The following is a 27,753-nucleotide window of genomic DNA, read 5'->3' on the forward strand; positions in this document are numbered from 1 at the left end:
GCAAGAAAAATTTTTTCAAGGCTGATTGTTGCGAAAACCGTAAGTCAACCGTGTCAAATATATGTGCGGTTTTAATGTGAAAATTTACCTACATGAGAGAGAGAATAATTTATACAGTTTAAAGATTGTTTTACGTGACCTCAACCACACTTTATTTATTTAAAATAAAATTTATAATAAAAATACCAAAATTACAGATTATTCGCAATCTGTTACTTATTACATTCGACGGTAACACAATAATACGTGTTAAAAAAAATGCTAAAGAGCGTGGAAAAAATTGTAGAAGAATGAAAATACACCGTGTAATGCGTTGTGTGTAGGAGCTATTGCTAATATCGGCGATTATAGCCGTGCAAAGTGATCGAAGAAGTTATGAGCAGATGTGGGAAATCGTAAACTGCAATTCCAATCAATCGAGCGAGCATGAAAAGAGTAACACCGCGAGCTGCGCACCGGCGATCTTTTATTTCGGGCGTTCGGAGGTCGGTTAACATTTTGCGCGCAATAGCATTTACAATTTCGTACTTGCCCGAGACCGAACCCCTCAATTCTTCCTCTTCTATTCGCCGGCTCCATTTTCCTTCGGCGTCTTCCGTTTAACCACGACCACGTCAAATCAAAACGAGAACGACCGAGCGGGTTGGCATAACAATCGCCGCGAGCCACTTAAAATCGTCGAGTTAATTCTCGACCGCGATTATCCGCTTGAATTGCCAGATCGTATGCGTAGTACGTAGGTAGGTTGTTGACACTGTTATAGCTATTGGCAGCTTGTTAATAAACTGCATTATTATGGCTACAACTGTTGACAATTATCAATTAAAAAATGATTGATATAAGTTAAAAAACTGAGATCTCCAAGTTCGACGATTTAAGATAATTATTAGAAAATGAAGCGGAAGTAATGGAAAACTTAGTTTTATTTAATAAATTAACATATACCTCTTTCTTTCTCTCATTTAACAACAGAACAAATGTTGTGAGGAAAGTTTATAGAAAGTATAAGAAAACTGATGTAAAAATTGTGTAAATAATACAAAACAAAACTTTTTATGTTCTTCCTCTCTTGTACTTCGCGGTTTTGAAATTTTCTAGTTCAAGAGAATTTTCGCCACACAAAAATATCAAAACTGTCATCGCAATATCGTCGAAATATCTGAAAATCGTAATGCTTGGACCGTAATAACCGTAAATTATTGCATCGGCGTAAGCTATAAAACGATACAACGGCCATCCAACAAAAGAACGTATAAAACGATCTGACCTTACTTCCGTCTGTACACAATAGATCACGAAACCGCACATGTAACGAGCGATCATGTCAAAACGAGTTACTAGTAGTAGTAATGGAAGAAAGGAAACAAGATAAAGAAGAAAACGTTTGAAAAAGCGTGAATGATTCTTAATTTTTTTGCACTTACATGTGGAACAAAAGTCGCTTTATAGATAAAGAAAAACATTGAGTGTAGAAAAAGTTTACCGTATAATTGTAACATTATTCAATTATAAAGTAAAATTCAGCGATAAAGTTTTGAGCGAGCATTTTTGTTAATTCGCGAGATAGATGAATTGCGATTCTCATTAAACGTTCAAATGTGGCAGGTTTATTCTTGTCATAGAGAGTAAAGACGAACAGAACAACAAGTGTTTTATCGTGCATAACGCGCCAAGACTTTCAAATTAAATGTTTCACGGTCAATCATCGATTGCTTGTTAAACTGAAATGGGTATAGCCAAGTATATAATCTCTTCATAAGTTCAAGAAAGTCAGCGCCGTTGCCTTCTCCGTGCGTCGTCGGAGAATTTAAATCAAAAGTTTCGAAACAACTCTTACCGAAGTCTGCGCCTTCTTCTAAACTTTGTAATGTATAAATCTTAATTAAGTAATTTGAGTATGTGACACTCAACTTAATTAAAAACTAATTTGCATCTGTACTGTAAAACATTAATATATAAACGTTGCTTTGTATATTTTATTCGTATCTCATTCGCGAAAGTTGTTAACACGCCGTGGACAAAGGTTTTTTTTTCGCGCGTACGTTCGATTTTGCGCACGCGAAACATTCGCCACTTTTGTTCAGTCTCATAAAAATTATTTAACGAGGTAATTATTTCGGTGGCAAATGATTTTTGCTCGTGGGCGTTGGCAGTCAAGATGCATTAATCAATTAATCAACTGATTGTCGTTACCATGAGAAAAAGAACGATCGGTAAAACTGGGACGAAGAACAAGGAGACGAAACGTTGTTGCTGCTGATAACAAGACCGGAAGATCAAGATGGTGGATCGGTGGCTTAAAAAGGAGCGGGGAGATCGAGGGATTTGATGATTAGGTAGGTGGGGATGGTGGTTTGCATTTACCGAAGGTGCTAGGTCCAGCCGAGTTGGCACTTGAGAGTAACACACTTCGATTCAACATCCGATGAGTGGTGTCGTCATCAGATTTTGCACTCTCTTATTTGTCTTGTGGTCAATATTAATTGCATATACATCTTTACGTACAAAAAGCAATTTAATCTTTCTGTGAACATGATTTCATTGTTTAATCTTTAATTGAAAGTTTTATTTTAATAAATCTATTAACAATTTATTGTCAAATCGTAATATGCAAAAAGTAAATTATTAAATTAACTTTATTAGCAGCAAGTCAGAATTTTCATCTGGTGTTGGATGTAGGCTGTGTTTGCGCTGACCAAAATAGGAAAATAGAAAATCTGAAAGAACGGGGAACACACACTGGCGGGGCGATGCTGATTCGCGCGCCTTCCATCTTTTTTATTCTTGCGGTATGTTGTGTTTTTTTAAATTCTTGTTTTAGTAGATAAAATACTTAAGAGTTAACAAACTACTAGAGAACTATAGAGAATTGATAGAAAAATATGTTTAATTAACTTATTATTACAAAAAACATGTTGTGTGAGTGTTTAATACAAGAAAAAAAGTAACACGCTAAAGTTAAAGTTTGTTTAAAGTTGCTTTTAGATAAAATAGGCAATAAAATAAGAGAAAACGAATACAAACAAAAATTTTATTCTTACGTAATTTTTTTATTTTAAAAGACTTAATTCAGCCACATATGTTATTGTAACCTTCCTTATTGGTATTACAAATAAATTGGTATTAAAAATAAATTAAAAAAAGAATAAACTAAGAAAATATACAGATTTTTCTTGTTAGTCGATTCTTGGTGGTCGATTATTGTTGTTCTTATCGCGATGTGACATATATTTTATTTCTCTACCAGTATCACTTTTGTGTCGGTACACTATGTAGTCGTTTTAAATTAATCTTAAAATGCGTGCCGAGATATCGAGCTTATGTGGATTGATCGGCTAATCGAGAAAGTGGCATTTTCTAATTGAATTATTTCTATATATTAACAACAAAAATGTATTATGATGTTATGTTCACAGTAAACTAGCGATTAAATATTACGTGCGTTTCATTACAACAGGTGTGCTGTTGGTGCAGACATAATAACGCGATCCCACTTACCTTTCATTCATCACGTGTAGATCAAGTATGTTGATTGATTAATTTTTTTATATTTGATAGTGTTTTTATTTATTAGAAATTTTTATATTTTTATATTATACTTATTTTTATTTTTACCGTTACTGCTTAGTTTATTCACTTTCTGTTTAGCTTATCCACTTCATCAAGTTTTTTACAAATTTATAATTGCGTCTTATCACGTTTTTACAATTTTATACGTTGTAAACTTTTTTTATTCTCGTATTGTTAATTGTTGATTTTTAATTGGTGCTTTTCTCAAAAAACTTTTGCAAAATTTTCCTCTTTTCAGATTACCTTCGTGAAATAATTTAGACAGAATAATTTTCAGACCTGTTATTGATTAACGTTTCGTGTTACGCTTGATTACAATACTACGAATACAATTTATCGGTTTTATCGTAAGCCAAAAGTCTGTAAATTAACTTTCTAATTATTTTCGTAGAAGCAAAAGTATCAACAATGATTCTGTGGACAGTAAAATAAAGTTTTTTATACTGTTTCTTTTCTATTGTTATCTATTTTTATAAATATGTATTATACACGCTAAAAATATATCTTTATAAAATCTTGCATACACATCTTTTGCTTGAAATTTTTCAACTTTCTCATCAAGTTTTTTGCATCTATAACTATTTCTTTAAACATAGGATGTGATCACACAGAAAGAAACAAATAATCATAATAATCGGGATGACACTGTGCGACTTCGTGCAAGAAGAATGGCAAAACCATTTGCTGTTGCATCGAAGCAAACAAGCGTTGTAAATGCTGAAAATCTCGTTGCACGTAGATCATTGAAGAACCGACAGTTAGTAAACCTATAATCTCTTAACACAAGTAAAATTATATAATTAATCAAACAAATCTCTATAATGAATTACTGTTACTAGAAAAAAAACAAGTAGAATTGAAAAACATACAACTGCGTTGTGTAAGTATCAAACGTTTTTATCATTAACGCTAATCTCATTCGATTTTTTTATATAGCAAATCTTACAATGAAAATGTGAATGTCAACGTCCGAAGCAGTTCTCATCGTCCTCAGAAACGTCGTGAGAAACATCATTCCGCAGCGTCATCGAAGAAGCCAAACAAAACATTCGGCATCATAGAAGAACCCTCGACAGATTGCGCAAGCGGAAGGAGGAAAAACCAATGGTACACGAGCAGCTTCGCAAACTCGACGGACAATCTGAGCGTCGATCAAGAGCTTGACAAACTTGTTGGCAACAATTCCAAAGCGAAAACGCTCACCAGCGTTCATGAGGGCGAGGACATGACTCTGTGCTGGATAGAAACTACAACCATCAAGGAGGACAAAAACGTTCGACCGCCGAAGAGGCTGGTGATTCGGGAATACACGATATCCTTCGAGAACTCGGCGACCATACCGGACAGATACCTCGAATGTAAACGATTTGAGGGCGAATTATCGACAAACGATCACGAGATCGGCAAAACAGCCTTGTTCGAGATCATAGACGAGAACACCCAAGTCAGTAAGGTCGTAAACTTTACTTCAGTCAGTCACGAGGGCAATATCACGGATTGGCAATACAAAACGGTGAAATGCGGAGTCGGTCCAGTGGTCACTAAGAACATTGTCGAATACACCAGTTTGGATAATCCGAAAAAACGAGTAGAGATCAAAGTCAGTCCGAAGATAAATTTGCTGACGGTGAAGTCTGACGAAGAACCGTGTACGGACAGTTCCGAAGAGAATACGGACAAAAGTACTGAATCTTGCGAAAATGGATCTTGTGGCATGACCACGATGTTTAATGAAGTTCCAACAAAAAGCCAGGAAATCGGCTCAACTGAGAAGACAGTCAGCGAATCCGAGGGTAGTGAGGAAATTTTGAAGTTATCCACTGGTGTCACTAAAAAACTGTCGTCTGAGGAGGAGCCGATAAAAACAACAGTTACTCCCGAGATATCAACTAAAATCTCTGAAAAGAGCTCAAATTGCGACGAGAATCCGTTAGATCCAGAGTGCTTAAAGCAAACAGTTGTTAAATCATCTTTGGAAGAATTATTCACAGAATCTTCAGTTGAATTATCCACGACGGAGGCAGCTGAGAAGAGTGAAACATCGACGAGCAAACAGATAATAATTCCAAATTTAAAAGATCAAGATATAAGTACGAAGGAAGAGATTTCCAAAGAATTATCAATATCAGAAGAGGACAAATCCATATCTGATATATTTACTACCGGTATACCGGACATTTCAATTGAATCTTCAGAATCGGCAACAATTCAACCAACAAGCGCAGAGTACACGACAATATCTAAAAGTTTTGATTATTATGATCATATTGCTACTACGCTAAAACCTACGGTAACAACTTCCACTCTAAGAAGAGAGGAAGTCGAAAAGAAACGTGCTACGTCCGAAGAACATAACGAGGAATTATTAAGTCCCGAATCGACAAGAAAAGAATTAGATGTAGCTGACAACGTTCTATCTTCGCACGAAATCAGTACTGCTCCGTATACAACAACTACGATTCCTTCGACGGAACATTCAACAAAAACTGTAATCTCAGCATCTAAAGAAGAAGAAGAAGAAGAAGAAGAAGAAGAAGAAAGCAAAGAAATAGTAATATCTGAAAGTAAAGAAACGACAGAACAATCAACGGAATTCATAATCTCAGCATCTAAAGAAGAAGGAAGCGAGGAAATAGTAACATCCGAAAGTGAAGAGACGACAGAACAGTCAACAGAAGAATTCATAATCTCAGCATCCAAAGAAAAAGAAAGCGAAGAGATAATAATATCCGAAAGCAAAGAGATAAAAGAAAATGTAACTTTATCATCCATAGAAGAAAGAAGCAAAGAGGTGGTAACGTCCGAAAGCAAAGAGACAACAGGAAGTACAATTTCAACATTTGAGGAAGAAGAAAGCGAAGAAGTAACATCCGAAAGCGGAGAGACAATAGAACAATCAACAGAGATTATAATCTCAGAATCTAAAGAGAAGAAAACCGAAGAAGTAGCAACATCTGAAAGTAAAGAAACAACAGAAAGTGTAACATCAACATCTGAAGAAGAAGAAAGCGAAGAAATAACAACATCCGAAAGCGAAGAGACGATAGAACAGTCAACAGAAATCGTAATCTCAGCATCTAAAGAAAAAGAAAACGAAGAAGTGATATCATATGAGAGCAAAGAAACGATAGAACAGTCAGTAGAAAGCGTAACCTCAACATCCGAAGAAGAAGGAAGCGAAAACGTGGTAATATCCAAAGAAACAGCAAAAAGTATAACTTCAATGTCCGAAGAAAGCGACGAAATAATAACATCCGAAAGTGAAGATACGATAGAGCAGTCGACAGAAACCGTCGAAATCTCAGCGTCTAAAGAAAAAGAAAGCAAAGAAGTGGTAACATCTGAAAGCGAAGAGACAACAGAGAAGGTCATCGGGAAAGATAAACTAACGGCAGTGTCACTAACAAGTAGTGAAGGTGAGTCCTGTGAGAACTCCGAGGATTGTGTCAGCAGTTCGGAGGCTTGTCTTGAGTCCGAAGATTGCGGCAGTACGACCAAAAAATCTTGCGAATCGGAAACATGTTCCGAAGAGAAAGAGGAGATCATCACTGATGAATCAAAATCTGACAGTTCATCGATAATCAGCGAGTCGTCCGAAGAAATAAGCGGAATCGAGCACACAACTGTTGCGAGTATCGCCGACACAACAATCATTAAAAAAGAAGATAATATTTCGAAGAACGAGAATATTCCCACTACCGTAGAGACTCGAAGAAGCACGCTCCCGTATCAAAAGCACAAGTTGAATTTGAAAATCAAGATTCTGCTGGAGCACATTGACGAGAAGGAGAAGCACAACTTGGTCGAGGTTGAGAAGCATTTGTCACTGTACGAAGATATAGAACATCACGACCATACCGATTTGGTTGAACAACTGAAATCCTTAAATGACTCCGTTAACTTGGAGGCCTTGAATGCGTTGCTAAATTGTACCACTTTGAACAATCTAACGAACGATCCGCATATCAGCAAGATATTGAACAATTCTTATGAAGAGACTTTTGAAGAATCAAATCCCAGCTCCGAAGCAACATCTCGAAGACGAAGAAGTCTTGAAGAAATCAAAGATGCGATAAAAGATTTGGTATCAACATCTCGAGATAATGATTCGACGAAGAAAGAACAGCTTTCGACGACGACGAACAGCAACGCAGACAAAACCACTATTGCCGTGTATTTGGCAAACGACGCAAATTTCACAACTTCAACAAATATCTTTGAAGAAGAATCAAATGATACTATAAATCCGGCGAAGAACGACACAAATTTTGCGACAACGTACAATTCCGAAGAAGAAACAACAGACACTTTAAATTCGACGCAGGAGACGTATCTTTCCACGACGACAAATAGTTTCGAGAAAGAAACAACTGATAGTGTAAATATCGAAAACGTGACGTTCAACACAGAAAACAAAAGCGCAGTTCTTCCAGAAGAGACAAGCAAGGATAAGACAAAGCTGAGTATCGTGCGACGGGCGTTGTTAAAATTACGAGAAGATATCTCGACAGGATTCCAACATATTATATCGCAGTTGCAGTCTAATCTGACCTTGGTCAACGACGAAAACAAAACCGATAAAACAGATCTGTTAGATATCATATCAGATCCGAAAGATGACAGGATCACTTCGAGAAAGAGAAGAGAAATCGCGGAAAAACAACTTGGACATTGGTCGAACGAAAGGATCGGAGAGGCGCCGATAGGCAGTAAACTTAGAAGTTTCACTGAGTTTACATTGTACAAAAGTCTTTTCTGAGTGAAGATGCTACAAGAGGTTTCTTATTTCATTATTTCCAGGTAATTTTTAAAATTAAAGTCAACATAAAATAATTTCAACAAAAGAGAGAGAGAGAGAGAGAGAAAAAGAGAGATTGGACAAAATTTTATTATGTATAAACGTTGTGTGATTATTCATTAATTTAATTATGTAAGTTGTAATGATAATTGTGCAATACGATTGTGTACATTTCTCTTTAAAAATACAAGATCAAGAAACTTTTATTTATAAGAGTAGCGTTTTGTTTACAAAAAAAAATGTATGTATAACTGCAAACGAATTTAATTAAACGTTAAACACATTATTTTTTTTAATACACAGTTGCTAATGTGTTGCTTCAACAATATAAGACAGCAAATGATAATTGTAATTAATAAACAGATATTGTTCTTTATATTTACTGATGTATCTAAATTGTTTTTTTACAGTGTGACGGTATGTTTATCTCGTTTTTCGTCTGTGCTGCAGCACAGGGCAAAGCCGATATTTGCAACGTTTAAGTTATCTTTAAAGCGCTTGATTATTGTGTGAATGATTATAGCTCGGGTGTTCATAACGCTCGAAAATAATTAATCGTAAACAACGGTTGCGCAATTGCACTGGCCGAAATCGCGCCTATAATGGATTGCACTAACGAGGAATTGTTACGTACTTTTATTGTTTTCATTAAGTTGAAAAGAAGGCGTCGGTGGTGATAAGCACGAGTATTAAGCACGCCATAATCAGAGGTCCACTTTTATTGTTTTTCCATCACTCCATAACATCCGCTTTACATCAAAGAAATCTGTGTTTCGAATTTTTAATTAGAAACAATTATTATGCACGCAGGTCTCAGAAGATATATATTGGCAACTAACATCTTTTGTACAGTTGGAAAATTTTTTTAAATGAGTGATCAGTTTTTTATTATTTTTTTATTGATCACTATATAAACACATATATCTAAGCATAATACAATGAATGATTTTCGATTAAATGTAGAAAGTTAATTAAGAAGTTTTACAAAAATTAAGTATCTTTGCTGCAACAAACAATTTATTTAACAAGTAAATTAATTTGCCGACTACTTCGTGATTACAATATTAATATTTCCGTGTATGTACCAACACGTTTTGTAGACTACATCGATGGTTACGTAATATATTGTGAAGTTTCATTATCCTCGGAATCTCGGACACGTGTAATTCTCCGGCAGAACGCACTTCTCCGATCTTGGATCGAACAACAGTGTGTTCGGACATTGAAGATCTCGCATTGAGGTGTACTGCTGGATGGTGTTATCCCAGTAACACAAATAATACTTTTTACAAGTGTTATCTGACACATCGGGAAATCGGCCGTATCGATAGCAAGTTGGTGGTACTAGCGTCGCGGTTTGCATGCATATACCGGGCTCGCAACTCATCGCTGTTGGATTAAATATGGTACCGATGTAGCACGATAGTTTTATCGGCATCAGCCCTAGACCGTCGGATACGCATAGATAATAATTCTGGCATGTGCCGTCAATTATCGGGATCGTCTGACCCGGTACTTCGCAGATTGGCGCCACTTGAAACTCGGCGACTTTGATCAGACTGAAGCACAGAAGATACAGGAAAACGTTAGCAAAATGTCGCTCCATCGTGCCGCGAATCCGTAAAATGACTCAATATGCAACTGGTAGAGTTTATTTATAACGCAATTTATAGCTCATTGGTGTTGTCGCGCAAATTCTCGTTTTATTAGACGGGATTTCGTTGAAATATGAGACAATTTAGCACACACACAATCACATACAGATGAAATATAGACAATTGTTGATGACACGTGTCCTGACCTTGCTCTTGCTTTTGCCTATTTGTTCAGTGCTTCAAGATACTATGATTGTAAATAGCTTTAATTTTACCGCATGTGTGTGTGTGTGTGTGTTGAATATTCCTTTACATTTCAATTCTTTGGGACACAGTTTTCTTTATATTTGTTTTTTTTTTAAATAAACTTAATAGTTTGCTAATTATTATTCTGTGTAATAATTGTCATCGAATAAGAAAAATATGAAGTGAATATGCACCACTTTGAAGTCAGGACGGCACTCATACACATCCCCGACCAGTTCCTTCCAGGTGAAATGTCGGACGTTTCAGAATGTGCGATTTTTACCACGGCGACCTTACGACAAGGAAATCGAGGGTGAATCTACGGAATACAAAATCGTCAGAAAGCGACGAGAAAGTCGGGTGTAATGTCCGAACAAAATATATTGTGCGCGTTTGCGCATGCTGACGTTACGCGTTGGTTATTTTGTACACACGGTCAGATCGAAACGAGAGAGTTGTTTTATGTGTAGTCCACTCATTAACATTACTTTATATCTTGACGTTATTTCAAAAATATATATTTTTTCTGCATAGAAAAGTATGTAATATAGATATCGGCACGCGCGCGAGAGCGTAATTATATATTGATACTTAATTGCTTTTTTTCAATATCTACAAAAATTAATTAATTTTGATATATAAAAGTAAGTTAACGATGCACATGTTGTTAATTTAACAAAAAGTTCAGAAGAAAAATATATGCTTCAAAACAATTTCTACAAAAACTATCGTGCGCTACGTAAAGAACTTCTGTCAGTAATGTTGTTGTCAACTAAGGGAACTATAATCTCAGAGAAAGAAATTTTTACATCCACATAAAAAGACATTCCAGGCTTTGACAAGTCGATTCTGTATGTATAAGAATTCCTGTAAAAAAAAATCATCGAGAGGAAAACTGACAAGGGTTGCTGATGTTACGTTGTGGAAAATCCTCGGTTATTCTTCAGGACAGGTAAGTTTGGGCTGGAATTCACATATTAGAATACCTGCTACGATGCGAGGGAAAGGTGCACAAGAAGGGAGAGTGAGGTGTCAGGAAGGGAGGAGAGAAGCTCAAATGTATATAAGCAACTTCGGCCGAAGACGCTCCAATGGACTCTCTCTTTGACCTTGGTCGAGTGCGCTTCTTTCCTCTTCCCGGTTTTCTTGATTTTTAAGTTTTTTGTCTTTCGATCCTCACGCGTGTACAATCGTGTATGAAGTTTCGATCGTCTTTCCGCTTTGATTCTCATCTTTTTCTGGCGACGTGAAAGAGCACCGAGTTTTTCGCGCGCTCTCTCCCGGTTGCGTTACGTGATGTGACAATGACAGAAAGTTAAGAAAATTCGATTTTTAGAAAAAAAAATAATTGGAACAAAGAGTGATTTTGATTCTACGTGTATCTGTGACATGTTTCTGACGAATAGTTCCTGACTGTGACAAAAATGGATGTTCGAAGAGTAAGTAGTAGATTTATATCAATAATAAATATTATTTATATACATTATCGAGATAAGATCCTGTCGCCTCGATGAATAATATTATGGCTGTTGTTAGAGACTCTCTTAGAGGTTTATACGCGATTTAAGTAATTTAATACTATGTTATCAACTTCGGTATGAAATTAACTAAAATGTTCTATTTTGATGTACGAAATAACAATGAAAGCAGTCAACAAGTTGTTTTATAAAGATTTTTAAATGTTTTTTTTGTATTTTATAACAGATAAAAAGATATTTAATGCGATATTGTTTAAAATTATAAAAAATAATTTAGAAAATTAGTTCAATTAATGCAATTGTGAAAGTTCTCGTTACTGAGAACAGCATTAGCAACTTGAAATATCAAATTGTTGCATTGCAACAATTGCCCAGGCGGCGACTTGCTTGTAAAGTTCATTGTTTCTAGGTCCTCCGCAGTTTTACAGACCTTGTTTTCTCGTGCTTATTACTGATAGATTATTTTAATACGCCACAATTTCCTTATGATGCTGATAACGAAGCGAATCATGCGAGCTGTGCGCGATTATGATACGCCTAGAATCGTGGGAGTCTTGGCGACATAGAAAAGACCGCTTTCGAACTTGCATGTATGTATATTGCATACGGATGTAAAGCGCGCGAGAATATTCTACATTCATGTTAAAACATTGTCTTGCCGGTAATGTCATAAATATTCACACATGTCTGATACACTCGAGATAATCTGCTGTTGTAGTTAACAAACTGTATTATTTCAACACATATCGCGGAATTACTTTTTAAAAAAAGTAAATAAACACAATAACAGTATACAAAATTTCTAAATAAAATAATAAACACTCAGAAATTAACGTTACACACGAATTTTTAAACTTTTCTCTGCAAACTTTTTGTTCAATGAAAAAAAAAAAGAAAAAGAAGGAAGATTTTCTACTTCGCAATGTAATTCACGTTCTGAAATCGATTTCTTCGGTTAAAATTGATTCGTGCAGATTGTGTTACGGGGGGAAAGGTATGAAGGAGAAGAAAGAATCATCTGAAAGTCACGATTTTTAATTAGCCAGAGGAGCGTCACCGGAACAGTATGTTAATGCCGCGGACCCCGCGTTGTGTCTCGAGAGTCACGACTGATTTATGCACATTGTAAATCGCCCGATAGCGAGCGTCAGACGACGAATGAGCGACAAAGACGTATGCCACTTTCGAGGCGAATGATCAGGTGGTTCGGCACAACGCCACGGTCGAAGAGGGAAACTCTTTCAAACGACCTAAATCTGTCGCTTTCCGATGTTTGCACGTATCGTCTACTCGCGTGATTTTCAAAAAAATTAGTTTCCGAAAATTATTTTCGAGTATAATTGTCGTGCAGTTAGTCATGCTATTAGTAATTGTTATTCCATATGTATCAGCTTCAACTATCACAAGTGAGCGTCTATCTTATCTTCGAACATAGCGAGGATGGATAGATAACATTGTATTGCAAACACTCGATAAATTTCTTTCTTAGAAAAGAAGATTGAGTAGAAAATCTCTTTTTATCAGTTCAACTTTAACTTGTATTTCATTTCTGATCTTTGTACATTGTGATATCTAAGCAAATAGACATCTATTTCTCGCTAAATTATACTTGCGTTTAATCTATACATCGATGCAATGTTAAGTCGAATATTAATTTTATCAACGCTCGTCTTGAACAAGCATACGGCAAAGACAAGAAATGTTAATTTAACAGATTCGTTTGCTTTGACAAAACAAAGGTGTGAGGTTTCCTTCCGTTTTGTCAGGCACGTCCTAGTTGTCAATAATGACATAATGTCAAAGTAGGCCGTGTTTTCTCGCATACAAGGAAATACGGAAAAATTCTTTGTACATAATTTCATATTTCATATTTCATATTTTATATTTCAATTGGTATTTTTATATATTTTTGTTTAAAAATTCGATGACTTAGACACAGTAAAACGTATTGGCTTCACAGCGTTTTTTACTAGAGAAAAAAGAAGCTGTGGCGAATATTTTATGCACGTTATGTATTTTTCCGACATACGTCGAACAACTGGAACAACTCGCGATGTAAATACGACGGTTAACTCTCTTTCTCTCTTTCTCTCTCGCTCTCTGTCCCGACGCTCTTATGGGTAATTGTCTTTTGCGCGGTGGAAGAGCACCGTTAGGGAGCTCGTCTTTTCTAAAAGATCGCCGAGATCTCCCGATTTTCACCCGGCCATTTCCCACGGGAGGCTTCGGAAGATTCCGAGTCGTGAAAAGTGACAGCATAATACCATTATCTTTTCTGGATCTTATATCGCACTACATTTTCAATTTAAAAAAAAAAAAAAAAGAAAAGCACATATCTATTTTCGTGTTTCAGATAAATATTTAAACAAAGTCGTTACGATAATATTTAGTCAGAAAATAACTTCAGTCTCTTCCGACTGATGTCAAAGAAAAGATATCGACGCTAGGTGTTTTCTCATTTCGAACAACATCGAAAGTTTCGCCTATAAATTATCAATACCGTTGACACGATCGATCTTGATTTCACAGAGACATCTTCCCTCCTCCCACCGCGCAAAATTTCTTCTACACGCGATAACCGTTTCGTTTCGGGTAACGTTATCCCAAGTAATGAGAGCGCAGCCTCGTTATCGAGCGGTTCGTCTCGATTAGAGCTGACATTCATTTTCCGTTCGTACGAGAGACGCGCACGTCGGATTACATCGTCTTCTCTTGCTGTAGGTCTCCGCGACTCCTCGTAATACCCACAGCCCACTTACCTACATTACCTATTCAAGTGTGTGCGCGGGCGCACATCTATCGCGTTCGGCGACGACATTTGTATATATATATACATATATACGAGCGCGCAATGGCGTAATCAATTTTAATAATCGGATGTTTTAGCAATGAACTTTCCGCGGAAGCGTGAGAAACGCTCCGTGATTGCGAATGCGACGGGAAGTAACTTTTATTGCATCTCTCTATTGCTTTCGCAAGTTTGTATTAGAATTTCTCCAGTGCTATTATTAGCGGATTCATTACGCGGTTAATAATAGAGGAGGTACGATTTATTATGTGTATTATTACTTTTTTTTTAATTTACTAATGTAAAGTTTGTTTTTTGAACATTTCTGTTTTTTTGGTTTTTGTTTTTGAGACGCTTTACTGTTTTCGACACAAACTTAAGCTTCAATGAAGTGCGTAAGATTTCTAATGTCAGCAGTTACGCTGCTGCGAAACGCAACGTGCATTCTCTCATCTCGCACTTCTGTATCAACACGCGACCCCGCGATTTGTATTGTGGCCGATATATTGTGACGGCGGTCTAGAATAGAATCGTAATCATTTGCCGAAACGTGAGACGTGGTCGAGAAAGAGAGTGAATACGTTCAATATTACTCGATAGGATAGTCAATCGCAAACACTCGATCATAAAACGCGTGTGCCAAATCGACGTTCTTGCTCAGATGTTCTCAATGATCTCAAGCCGAGAAATCGAACCTATCTACTTCCTGCTAGTTTTTGACCCGGTCTTCTATCCTTGATTCCATCATCGAACTCAAGTGCGAAGTCACTTGATCCTTGTTTGATTAATACCTGCTAGATTATTCGAGATGTCTACCGACTTCTCCTCATTAACACGTCGTGCTACATTGTTAGGTTGTAAAGATGTAATGTTAAATCAAATTACATTTACAATAAACGGTCGCTTAAAATCGAAATAAGAAAACTTTATAAATTAAATTTGTAAGAATATTTTAGTGATAATGTTTTATTTTTGTAACATTGTTTTTTATTTTTATAACAGTATATATAATTCGGAAACAACTTCATGTCAAACATCTGTGCGTCATTAAACGTAATCGCGTTCGCGATACGGTGGCGCAAATTGCAATATTACACAGAATGCCGACGATGCGCCTTCGGCGGAAACAATTTGCATAACGCCCTCCCATCGTAATGCGTTATTAGAAGGCGCGTCTTATACGCATCATGTAACGCGTCGTTCACGCGTACATAGTATATGTGCCTTCTTCTTTTTTTCTCGTTTCTTCACTTTCCTACGCGGCTTCCGGTTTGCGGGACAAATACGGTCAACCCGCGACTACTCTCGTTCTCTCTCACAAGAAGAGACGACGCGCGCGTGCACGCGAGCTCTCGTACGCCAGGAACTGGCACGTGGAGCGCTCGCATTCAATTTACGTGAGAGAGTCTCAGCGTAGGTGATGCGAATCGCGCGACGGATTCTCGGAGCCTTTCTTCGACATTTCGTTCGGCCTTCCGCGACTTCCCTGCGCCAGTTCTCTCTCTCTCTCTCTATCTTTCTCTCTTTCTCCGCATCGGAGATAATAATTTTCACAGATCGTCAGTTCGCATTGCAGACAAATGTTAATGGTTACATGAATTGTGAAAACAATATTAGCACGCTATAGCTGCTTATGAAAACTATAAATTGATGTTTTCAATTTTCAATTTATTAGTAATTTACTTTGAAGAAGAAATATTGGATTGCAAATTTTTTTAAAAAATAAAATGTTTGAAAATAACACAAGAATATCGCAACAATAAAAAGATTGAGAAGACATAAAACGCGTAATAGAACATCTGGCTTTTGATATATGGAGTGCGCAATCATTAGATAATAATCTTACTACTATCTACTATACGCGCATGTAATCGACTGTGAGCGAGTAATAGATGAAAGAAACTCTCGCGAGGAAATTTTATGAGATTGAATCCACGACGCGTTCCCGACCTTACTCTCGAGCGTAACATTCGCATGACTTGTGACCTTTCGCCATCAGTAATGACCGGCTAACTTAGAATCTCTTCGAGAGAATGACGATTACGAGTTCTACGTTAAATAGGCCAAAGAGAGAGACTTGGAAACTTCGCACTTCGCGTTTACGAGCGCTTTTCACTCTTCTAGAAAAACCAATTTAGAAATTCGAAATAGATGCGCAAAAGGTGTCGAGGTGTAAAGTCGAGTAACGATTAGTTTAATAATATAAAATAAGTGTAAGATCTAAAGGTTACTTGAGTGAACGCGTAGCATATTATTTGCGGTAATTTCGGCCACACCAGACGCAGCCGCAACCAATTGTTAGCCGCTTCGCAACACACAAAATGATTTTTTTTTTTTAACGAGACGATATATTATTCCTTACGCGGTGCGTAAATTGCGCGCGTAGAGCGACGTGCGGTTAAAACCGGGTAATAAGCTGAATTTAGGACTAAGAAGAGGAAAACCGAGTTCAACGAAGACTCCATTCTGAAATAACAAGGGAGAAGGCGTCTAGTTTCGCGCACGGCATACATAATCCTCGGCAGTGTAGAATGATTCTCATGGCGCGACCCAGTTCGCTTCACCACAGCTCGTTCGCCGTCGTGTCATTGACAGTTGCGGAAAGTATACATAATAATGTAATATGTATCTATGAGCTTTCACATATCGTCACGTGCAAATAATACCTCGAATATTGACGAAAAGAGAAACAGATGTTACAAGTCTGACAACTTTGTGAAATTCGTCCCGTTCTTATTGTTTGTTTGAAATTGTGTATAATACAATCCAAGTAAACATCGTGTTAAATAATTTTCTCTCGACATTTTAATGATTCTAATTTACTAACATCTCTTTTAATTAAATTAAAAACAATTATACATGTATTTTTTTATCATATATATAATGTGTATGTGAAAAGTTTTAAATGTTTTAAAACCAAGTTGATATTTGTTTTGTAGACGAATAATAACTTACGCGTGGAAAATAATGGTTTTACGTTTCAGACTTTCCCATTTTTACTGCTGATGATCTGCGCAGCCTTTGCCATCAGGAATCATCATGGCGATCTCAACGGTATTCGGCGCATTCGCAAAGTCAGTTTAAGCGAGTATCTGGTTCCACCGCCGCCACCCAGGTTCTATCCAGGTAGAAGTCCAAGAACGGCTTCTTCAACCGAGAAACCAGGATACTTATCGCAGTTTTGGGATATGATCAATCCGTTTAACTACGGTACTACTTTACCATCATTACCACCACCACCGCCGTCCACACCCTATGAAACTATTTATACCTCATCGCCACAGTTCAATCAACCACGTCCGCCACCGCCTGCGGATTACGATAAACCACCACTTCCTCCATCTTCCTTTAACAACAATCCGGGATACTCTACTCCGGTAAAAACCAGCTGTAATTCTTGCAACAAAGTTCCTTGGACGCCACTGCAAACCAACGATGTTACTCATTCGGGGGATGCTTTGCACGCACCACCAACGCCTCAAGTATTACCAATTAATGGCGATTATCCACCACCAATCAATGGCAATTATCTACCACCTAGTAATCCCGAAATCCCTTATGACGCTCACCATGCCGCCTCGCAAAATGTCAGAGCTCCGGACTACTCTGTTGTTCCATTGAGTACTGATGGACAGGATCTTGGTTCCTTGCCCGATCCGCGTCTATATCCTGAACTGGTGCCACCAGTGAACAAAGCGCAAAATTTCCATATTTCTTATCAGGATACGGATCCCAGTCTCGGTAAATATCTCATCTATCTGAATAGTCCTACAAGTCCAGGTCTTACGAGTCCAGCAGTTATCAATCAGGAGTTAGGATATAATAATCCTGATGCAAGCAACGAACAATTCAGTGTTCAAAATTATGATACGCATAGTGATTTATCCTCTAGTGGTACTCATGTGACCCACGCCAATCCTGTACCAAACAACCAAAAATTCGAAAACATCGAAAGTCATTCAAGTTTGCCTGATTCTTCCTATCAGCAAGCATCTCTTGACAATCCCAACATCCTGCAACCTTCAGGAATATCCAATAATGGAAGACCTTACGATGTCACAGGATTTTTCAACAATTCGAGCCAAATCGACCAGAATCCTCCCAGCAGCTATGGAATTTCCGATCCCGATCAAGTGCAGAACAATTCCGAGAATCAGTACCACGATTTGTCCCCCAGCGGCAATGTTGCTAAAGATACTTACGTATCTCCGAGCATTCCAGTAAAATCTACGAAGACTGAAGACTCGATACATTTTGAGGAGTCACCGTTGCTAGATTTCACACACAAGGGTGAAAGTCGGACGAAGTCGTCCTCGATATCGCCGACCTCTAACGCGATCGCGGAGAGTGCTGAGACCGTCGAATCGACCTTGGCACCTGGCGAGGAAGTTTTCGGAACACGTCAAAGAGCTGTTTACTCTCAGACGACCGATTCTTTGTCCTTACAACCGAAGGTTAACACAACGAATAACTTGAACAGAAGTGTTTATAACTCGAAAGTTATGCGATTATCGAATATCTCGTATGTTCCGTCTTCCGCTGAAACAACAGTATCACAAAACTCAAGTATTTCGACGACGACGACGACAACGACAACAACAACAACTCCTCCTCCACAGAGCATACTGTCACGATTATTTTCTTGGCCCCTCCCTTGGCCCTTCTCTTCCGATGTGGAATCTACGAGTGACTCGAAAAAAGACGCGTCCAATCAAAGAGCCAATCTCAATTCGGAAGCTACGAACAAAACGTCTGTGAATCACCAGGGTGTGAAAAAACAGGTGAGATTAAATGAAAAGCTTTTAGATAATTTACAATTGAATGCGTGATTATAATCACGCGGTGTTAACACCTTGATGTCGGGGCTGTTAGAGCAAAACTTGACGCGGGTACGAGAAAAATTCACGCATTTATGTTATTTCAAGTAAACTGCTCTATGTACTGCGCATGTTAAAAAGATAATTGCATAATAAAAAGTATAAATTCTTATTTATGAAAGTATAAGTCTCTTTCTTTTCTCAAAATTTCATTAAAATCAAGCGGTTCAAAAGTTTGTTTATACACGCTTCTGAAATTTAAAAAGCAATCTAATGATTTTTTGCACTTTTTTATATATATTTTGAACAGTGTCTGCGGCAGAGCCCGAGTGTCAAATTATCTTATCGCTTATATACACGATTCCAATGTCTATAATAGCGAAATAAACCAAGAAAATGCGAACAATATTCAATTATTCTAACTCGTAAAACATCTGTTATAACGTATCTAAAGAAAAATTGAACAATTTAGCGTTTTATCCATTTATTTGTGAAAAAAAATCTAAATGAAGCACATATGCGTTCCCCGGCGCCTGGTAAAAGATCTGAATGACATATAAATGCGGTCCTCGGCGTCAAGGTGTTTTATCGTACTTTTGTGATCAAACATTTTCCACAGGTACAGCTTATTATTCCCTACACGCAGCAGCATACACCGCTTCCGTTTTCTACGCAAAAAGTTCCTTGGGTCAAATTCAATCACAAAATTTACGTTGCCAAAGAATCGGCAAAAGCGATCAAAGTGACCAGTCTTCCGGATTCTACTAACGCTATTACTCGGCCGACCACTTCGGTAACGTTGGAGGATCACACCAGGAAACCGGCCGGTACCGTTGCGAACAACTCTATAGACGTACATAAGTTGCAGAGGAACATTGATAACTGGATAATACAGGTATATCGCTCTCAATGAAGCTTTTTTCACACATTGTCAAGGTAAATAGATAGTATTTCGATAAAAAGAAGACTTACAAGAAAAATAACAAAGTTTTCAATAAAAAAATTGTCATTACACGCGTAACATGGTGTCGATTTAATTGCGGTGAATGTTGCAACAAAATATGTTTATATCTTGTGTTTATATCTTATTTAGGAATATTCAAAGAGAATAACTGAGAGTACAACGTCTCCTTTAGCCAGTTTGAATCTTTTCCCTTCGAAGAAGATTCCTCGCGAGTATTTGACTACTACTGAATCTCTCGATTCTATTGCCGACAAAACTGACGACAAAACCAATGTCAAGACCTTTACTCTCGGCGGGTTTACCTTCAATGACGTAGACTACAAAGCTTCAACCAGTAATCGCGTAGAACAAAAATCTCAAGTGCAGGTAATTAAGTTGAATTAATTAATTAAAATTAAAATTAAAAACAAAGAAATATAGTGGAGAGTAAGAAAAAATATTTTATTTATTTATTTTTTAAAATATTTCCTGTCAAGGAGGAGCAAAAAAATTCTACCGACGACGCTTCCGTCCCGTCGCCAAACAACGATGACGCGTGGCGAGGCTTTTCCTTAGACATTTCTAATGTGAACAAAGAACCCGTCTACGTAGTGACGTCTCAGTCTATTGTAACTACTCATAAAGCGGATCCCGTCGAGCAGAGAAAAGAGACAGCGATCAAGGAAAGAAATCCGGAAGAATCGAGACAAGAAACGAACGCGGAGAAAAACACTACAAACACATTCGAGAAAGCTTATCAGGTGTTGCCTCAGGCTGTGAACAATTTAGCCGTGGCTTCCACGGGCCCAGAAAGCGTTCCTTTGTGGGGCATTATGGAGCACGAAGAGTTCTCGACGCCTGACGATAAAGAACACGACGAGACTGACGAGGCCGATGAAACTTCTGAAAATCCTGTACTGTATTTCGGACATTCAAAGGCACGTATTTCTTTTTTAATCAATATTTTGTAAATTCTTATACAAAACAAAGGAGAGATGTAATGTAATTTATTGAATTATTTTACAATGTTTTTAATATTCGAGAACAAGATACTTAACAATTATTATTTTAAATTTTAATTCAATGCGTAATGTTTTCTTTGTAGGTCTCGCGCGCCAGGCGATGACGTACCGATGGCGGAGAATGCTCAAAACAGTCGTGTGTGAATATGCGAACAATTTTGATACAGTGTGTTTGTAAACGATTGCTTGTGTGAACAATTCGAAGTTAGAAATACTTAAATAGAGAGAATCTTACAATTTTTTTTGAACCTCGATAAAAACTTTTCTCAATTAATCTTTGTAATGTAAACGGGTAAACCATATTAGTTTTACGTTTTTTTCTACGTAAGTGATTATTGTGGCCAGTGTAATACCGGATAATTTATAATTTCAATCCGGACTTGTGTATACCACGTAAGTTTTAGTATATAAGTAGTTCGGTAAGTTTGAAGAAGTAACGAGAAACGATAGCACGAGGCTGAGAACAACGCGATTATGTCAATGTGGCTCGTGTTTACTACTCAGATCGTATCATAAGTAATATTTTTAAACATAAAACACGAATTTTTGTATTTGTGAAAAACTTTTAGTTCTAATAATCAATTATAAATAATTTACGAGAAACTATAAAATGATTTTTTTTTATTATCACACATTTTTATGTCATATATTTTCTTATGTCATTTTAATTTTAGAGAAAAAATTGCGGGGGGTGTGGTTGTTTTGCAAGTCCAGTCGCGCGTCGTTTGAATTCGTCTTTTATGCGTTTTCCAATCACGTACGTGTGTGTGTGTGTGTGTTCGTCACTTTCGCCGATTTCGTAAAGCTGGACCTTTGCCAACGAATGTCACGACTTATTTGAGCACTGCTGCATCTAAATATACGCGCGTGCGTGATACGCATACATGCATCGCAAGCAAGTCGGTCTTTGCTCTAATTGCACGATAATGGAAAAGAAACTCTCTCGCGAATTTCGAATTTGTTTTCTTCGCACACAGTCGCGTGTTTGCGATCAAACAATACAATGTTTAAACGACGCTATGTTTAAACAGATATTTTTTGTACACAAAACATTTGCATTCTGTCACAGATTAAGTTTTCTGTTGGAAGAAAAGTGAGAAAATCGCGCGAACAAGAACATCACTCATTCGTGAAAAAAATCGTGTTACATTTAATGAGCGATCATCTCGATGCGGATGAATCTCCCGTTGAACAGATTGGCCGGCTTGATGCAACTTATTTCATTGACCTTCGAACTTCCTTTTCAGATCACAGGAAGATCACACGTTGCTTGTGAGAGACGTGAGAATTCCCGTCAGAAGATAGTGGGAAAAGATGTTCCATTGTCCGCACTGGCGTACTGAAGTTGTTTGTCTTAAAAGAGAAGCTTTAGTAGAGAATCTTGAAGATTAACACCGTAATTAGATCCATTTCTGCGGCAAATGGTATCGAACAAGGACACGACCTTAATTGCCGACAGGGAAGTTTACTATTATGCTTCCTTCGAGGAGTGCGTAAGAATTTTTGATTCTCTTTCACGCGTTTAATGCAATCAGAAAGTAAAGCACAGAAAACGTTTCTCCAGACACTTGTATTTAAATTAAAATATTGTTGCTTGTTTTTTTTTTATACAGCGTTATTGGCACTTATTTACATGAGAGTGACTTGAAAAATACTTTATTTATGAAAGTATAATTATCTCGTTTCAATATATGTTAAAAGTCATCAAGAGTTTCTTGGCAATCCTGATCTTTGTCTCGCTAATTTTCTTCGCACAAATATCATTTCTATTGTCCAGATAATTAGCGTGACAACGGTTACGCAGTTAATCAAAATAAGGCAGATGGTATAACTTCCAGTGCTGTCTCGTATTAAACCTGCAATAAGTAAATTCTTTGTTCAACATGTGATTTGTTTACAATTTTTAGTTTTTAAATATTACAGAAAGAGAAAGAATGTGTGTGTGTGTGTGTGTGTGTGTGTATACAGACTATTTAAAATTTTACAAACAAATATAAGAAAAGATTAAATTATCTTCTCATACCAAGCATAGGACCAGCGCACATAAGAATCACTCCGTTGGTCATCGCCTGAATTCCTGACGCGTTGGGCAACTTTTCGATGGGAACGTAGTAGGGCACTACCAAGACCATGTACACCGATCTAATACCTTTCGCCCCGCCCAAACCTATTGCAATGACCACCAGCGAAGCAAAGCTGTTCGCAAAAATCAGCGCTACGGTGATAAAATAAAATTATTCACGTTAAATATTCTGTTCTTTTCGAATAAGAATACAATACATAATAAAGAACATAATTAATGCATATACGTTACAGGTTCGGCTAATAATCAAAAGTGCCAGACTGATCATATACATTATCCTAGGGGGCTGACGCAGCAATTCGCCCAAATAAGGAGCCGCGCCTCGGCTAATAAGATCAGCTATCGCGATAATACTCATGATATTGGCTATTGTCGCCGTTTTCAATCCCATATCAGCGAGAATAAACGGCGTGAGAGTGGAAAAGTTCACTTCGGCAAAAATCGCTATCGACATCCCCAGCATGATGTTCAGGTAAATTGGATCGCGCAAAATGTCGAAATCGTAAAGATCGCTCACGCGTTGCAAAATTCGGCGAACGGCGTTTGTATTTTCCTGACTGCACAACATATATATAATACAATATTTTTCGCTACAGTTTGTCACATTTTTTAAAATTTATTTATTAATAAAAAAAAAAAAGATAAAAAAAAGTTATGTAATAGTTTTCTGTTTAATATCATTATTTAACGCAAAATACATGCGTGTTAGGTGTGATTTTTCTCTTTTACTCACTCGTCTTCATAGTTCTCTTTATGTGAATCATCTGTTTCTTTTTCTAATAGAGCATTTTTTTCCACCATGTCTTGATTCGTACCGTTGCTCCTATTTACACTATTATTCGTAACAAAAGTTAATTTTTTTGTTAACGGAGCAGGCTCATCAAAAATTTGTATGCAGCTACCGAGATTAACACTGTTCACACTTATTTCTAAAAAAAAAATAAACTATAATTACAACATGTAATTGGAAATCTGATTATTTTTTTGTTCTAATAAAATTGCGCGGTTTAATACATGTATGAGTTTTTGATAATAATAATTATAATTACTCGAATTCCACCATTTGAGACGGTTGTGTAAGGTCTCGGTATCATAACTTGGATCATACGACACTGAAATATAAAGAGTATTTTTTTAAACATTGTGTATATTTTAATTAATAAATAATAATTTAGTGAGTTGCAATATATAAATTATTTAGTTTATATTTATTATTACTTATTTAAAGTGCGTTTGTTAATTGGTTCATACCTGATCTATCTATAGAAAGTTGTCGAGATAAAGGTACGTCGAACCCATAAATGTTTCCGACTTCAATATCATGATCAATACTCGATATAGTCAATTTCCTTTTTCTTTGACAGGTATTTATCGTTTGTCTCGAAGAGTTTACATTTGTTTCGTCCTCCATGTTACGCTTTAGTTTATCTGTAAATTAATTCACATAAATATTGTACGTTATTATTATCTTTGTTTTTAAATTCAAATAGCAATGAACATATACCTTCTTCGTTATTTAAACTCGTGGGATTTTCAGAAAGCGTCTCGAGACAGAGAGGCACGCTTTTCATGTGCCACTTAACCGGATGTAGCAACATGACGCCTATCATCGAATGAAGACTGTAGGCGCCGAATATTAAGAGTGTTCCCTGTAAAATTTTTTATTTCATTTTACTTTGTATGTATATAACACGCAAATACCTTTCAATGCAACAAATTATGTCTCGTCTACTTTAGCAACAATATATCCTCGATTTGAAACTAAAGAAATCGATTTGAAACTTAAAGAAATGTGTCACTCCGACTGCTCTATTAAACTCGATGTTACGTATCAATATATAGTGTATACAAAGATAGTATGTTACTTTTATATTAATTATACATTGTACAAACTACGCGGCACTAGGAAATAAACGTCCGCGCCGACCCACATTTGATAACTCATTGATGTTGCATTTTACGATCGGCATAATTCAGCGTAAGGCGAGAGCCGCATCGGACGAGATGTCTTATCAGAAAGCAAATGTGTACATATATATATATATATATTTATCGTTGTAAACTCGCCAAATATAAAAAAGAAATGAAATATATTAAGATGGAAAACTATTTACATTATTGAAAAAACAGCAAAAAAAAAGGCAACACCGTCGGAAAGGACGAAACGATAATTTGTATGGTCGGCGGACACAAAAAAACGTATGTTCAATATGCAATATGATTTGTATTTCCTTTTATATTATTCTCTTTTTTTGTAATAAAATAGTCACTTAGTTACTTTGTTTGCTGCAATTGATGCTATCTAGCTTAATCAATTTTCTTTGTAATTTATTTAATGTTTCATCAATAATAAGAAACTCACTAAAAACTTATTCAATAAATCTCAGTTTTTCAAACGCCATAGAAATTATTTTTTTACTTAATAAATTTAAAATACATGATTTATAGTTATTACTGCGTGCGAAGTTTCAGAACAGTTTATTCTAAAAACAGTTATATCCTCAGAGAAAAATGACACCTTTATACCACTGTGTCGCGATAATGTCGGAGGTGTTGCCAGCGAGAAAACACCACGCTGAGAGAAACTAAAGACAATCACTATTGTCGGAGGTGTTGTCGGCGCGGAAACATCACGCCGCGAGGAACTTAGGACAATCAGTACTGTCGGAGGTGTTGCCGGGACAAAACCACTACGTCGCGAGGAACATTGTTGAAGCGATCGGTACTGTTGGAGATGTTGCCGGCGAGAAAATACCACGCCGCGAGGAACTTTAAGACAATCAGTATTGTCGGAGGTGTTGCCGGCGCGAAACCACTACGTCGCGAGAAACTCGGGGCAATCGGTACTATTGGAGGTGTTGCCGGCGCGAAAACACCACGCCGCGAGGAACTGATGGAGCAATTGGTACTATGGGAGATATTGCTGGCGCAAAACCACCACGTTGCGATGGATTGTCCCGCGCCCATCACGGTCGGAGATATTGCCACAGTTTGAGTTTTCTACAAAAGTCGCAATTTATCCGTTTTCTGAAGTTATTATACTCATATATACCAAAGTACACAGATCTTATGTACTTTCTGCCACGATGTGCCGATCCATGCGTATGTGCAGATCTCGTTACAATTGTGTTAAAGAATTTTTTAACGGCCTTAAATATACAATATCTGTTTTGTCTTTTTTTTTTTTATATTTTTTAAATTACCTGAATACCGTAGATTGGAAGTAAAATAGACGCAAGTTGCGGCATAAAAATAGGACCAAGTCCTGTAAGAGTCAATGCCAAGCCCGCAGCTCGCCCTCGTTTCGTGGTAAAGTAAGTATTGAGCGCCAAAGAGAATCCGGCCATCGACATACCCATACCAACAGCTGTACGCAAAGTACGATCATTTATAATATAAACTTAAAGCATACATATTTAAAAAAATCTAATAAAACATGCTGAACCAATTAATAAGTAAGTATATGTGAAAAATAATTTGATTATATATAATAATTTAACAATCATATAATAATTTAATTTTACTTACAGGCTAGTATCCCATAACAAATCATAATGGAAACGAAGCTGTTGGCGAATGCCGTCAGTATTATCCCAGTTGCGTACAGTATACTTCCAATCAATCCAATTTTTCTATAACCGAAAGTTTTCAAAAGTGGTCCGTTGATCAGGCCGAGAAGCATACCGAATGCTAAATTCACGTTAATTATAATTGATGTATCTGTTGCAGTTAGACTGAGAGCGGCGAATGAGTCTTTGAATATTAGTCCGAATCCTTGTATAATCGGAATGGTTGATAACTAAAAAATGATTAATTTTCCCCATAAATATCTCTATAGGTTTTTATATTGCATTATTAAGTTATAGCTTAACTTACGGCGTTTAGCGAATTAGCGATGACTATCATCCAACCCCAACCTCCATCCGGAGGTACTTTTATAGACATTTTACAAAAATTGTATGGTAAAATTAAATGTTATAAAGAATTTTGCAGCAAATATATAATAGATATTAATAATGTAATGTAATATGAGTGTGTATTAATAATTTATAATATATTCACAATAATACTATAAAAATCGCACACGAGATTAAAAATTTACGCGTTTGTTAAATAAGTCTTGAACACACGCTGTCTTTATTTTTATATTTCTTATTTACGCAATTCTTATAAGAAAATTAAACACACAACTTGTTTAAGATGTAAAATTTATGTCACTTCTTGCTTTATAAAAATTAACAACATTGTCTATGCAAGAGAACTGTGACTTGCGGTTTCGCAGCGCTGTCAATTTTATCTCTATCGATATTACACTCATTCACTTGACGGATTAATCGGAAAACGTGTTTTCTGTAATTAAAAGTAAATAGATACAAAACCTAATAATAATCTAATTTGTAAATAAAAAATCTA

At 36.7% G+C, this 27,753-nt stretch overlaps 4 protein-coding genes across 5 annotated transcripts; 2 read left to right on the top strand and 2 right to left on the bottom strand.

Annotated features, from left to right (window-relative positions):
• Nucleotides 1–4,209: 4,209 nt before the first annotated feature.
• On the top strand, nt 4,210–8,393 carry LOC109853260 (FK506-binding protein 5-like). The gene is made up of 2 exons (XM_020425177.1): nt 4,210–4,280; nt 4,507–8,393. The coding sequence occupies exons 1-2, from the start codon at nt 4,210–4,212 to the stop codon at nt 8,327–8,329; spliced, it is 3,894 nt and encodes a 1,297-aa protein (XP_020280766.1). The 3' UTR covers nt 8,330–8,393.
• A 1,113-nt stretch (nt 8,394–9,506) lies between these two features.
• Nucleotides 9,507–9,974, bottom strand: LOC109853268 (peritrophin-48-like). Its single transcript, XM_020425190.1, has one exon. It carries the CDS (start codon nt 9,972–9,974, stop codon nt 9,507–9,509), a length of 468 nt encoding a protein of 155 aa, XP_020280779.1.
• Nucleotides 9,975–11,317: 1,343 nt separating this feature from the next.
• Nucleotides 11,318–22,703, top strand: LOC109854595 (uncharacterized protein PB18E9.04c-like). 2 transcript variants are annotated; one of them, XM_020427851.1, is made up of 7 exons: nt 11,318–11,648; nt 17,460–18,216; nt 18,538–19,256; nt 19,912–20,187; nt 20,386–20,622; nt 20,733–21,173; nt 21,341–22,703. In XM_020427851.1, exons 1-7 carry the CDS (start codon nt 11,634–11,636, stop codon nt 21,359–21,361), a joined length of 2,466 nt encoding a protein of 821 aa, XP_020283440.1. In that variant the 5' UTR covers nt 11,318–11,633; the 3' UTR covers nt 21,362–22,703. The 2 variants fall into 2 exon arrangements, with proteins under 2 accessions (XP_020283440.1, XP_020283431.1); XM_020427842.1 differs by having other exon boundaries at nt 17,460–19,256.
• A 106-nt stretch (nt 22,704–22,809) lies between these two features.
• Nucleotides 22,810–27,358, bottom strand: LOC109854606. The gene is made up of 10 exons (XM_020427865.1): nt 27,217–27,358; nt 26,869–27,139; nt 26,544–26,707; nt 24,845–24,989; nt 24,592–24,768; nt 24,390–24,452; nt 24,074–24,269; nt 23,572–23,897; nt 23,281–23,472; nt 22,810–23,113 (listed from the first exon to the last, which is right to left on the bottom strand). Exons 1-10 carry the CDS (start codon nt 27,283–27,285, stop codon nt 22,962–22,964), a joined length of 1,755 nt encoding a protein of 584 aa, XP_020283454.1. The 5' UTR covers nt 27,286–27,358; the 3' UTR covers nt 22,810–22,961.
• Between the last annotated feature and the right edge of the window lie 395 nt (nt 27,359–27,753).

This window comes from Pseudomyrmex gracilis, unplaced genomic scaffold (assembly GCF_002006095.1).
Source record: "Pseudomyrmex gracilis isolate BER0280 unplaced genomic scaffold, ASM200609v1 scaffold_2, whole genome shotgun sequence".
Lineage (NCBI taxonomy): Eukaryota > Metazoa > Arthropoda > Insecta > Hymenoptera > Formicidae > Pseudomyrmex > Pseudomyrmex gracilis.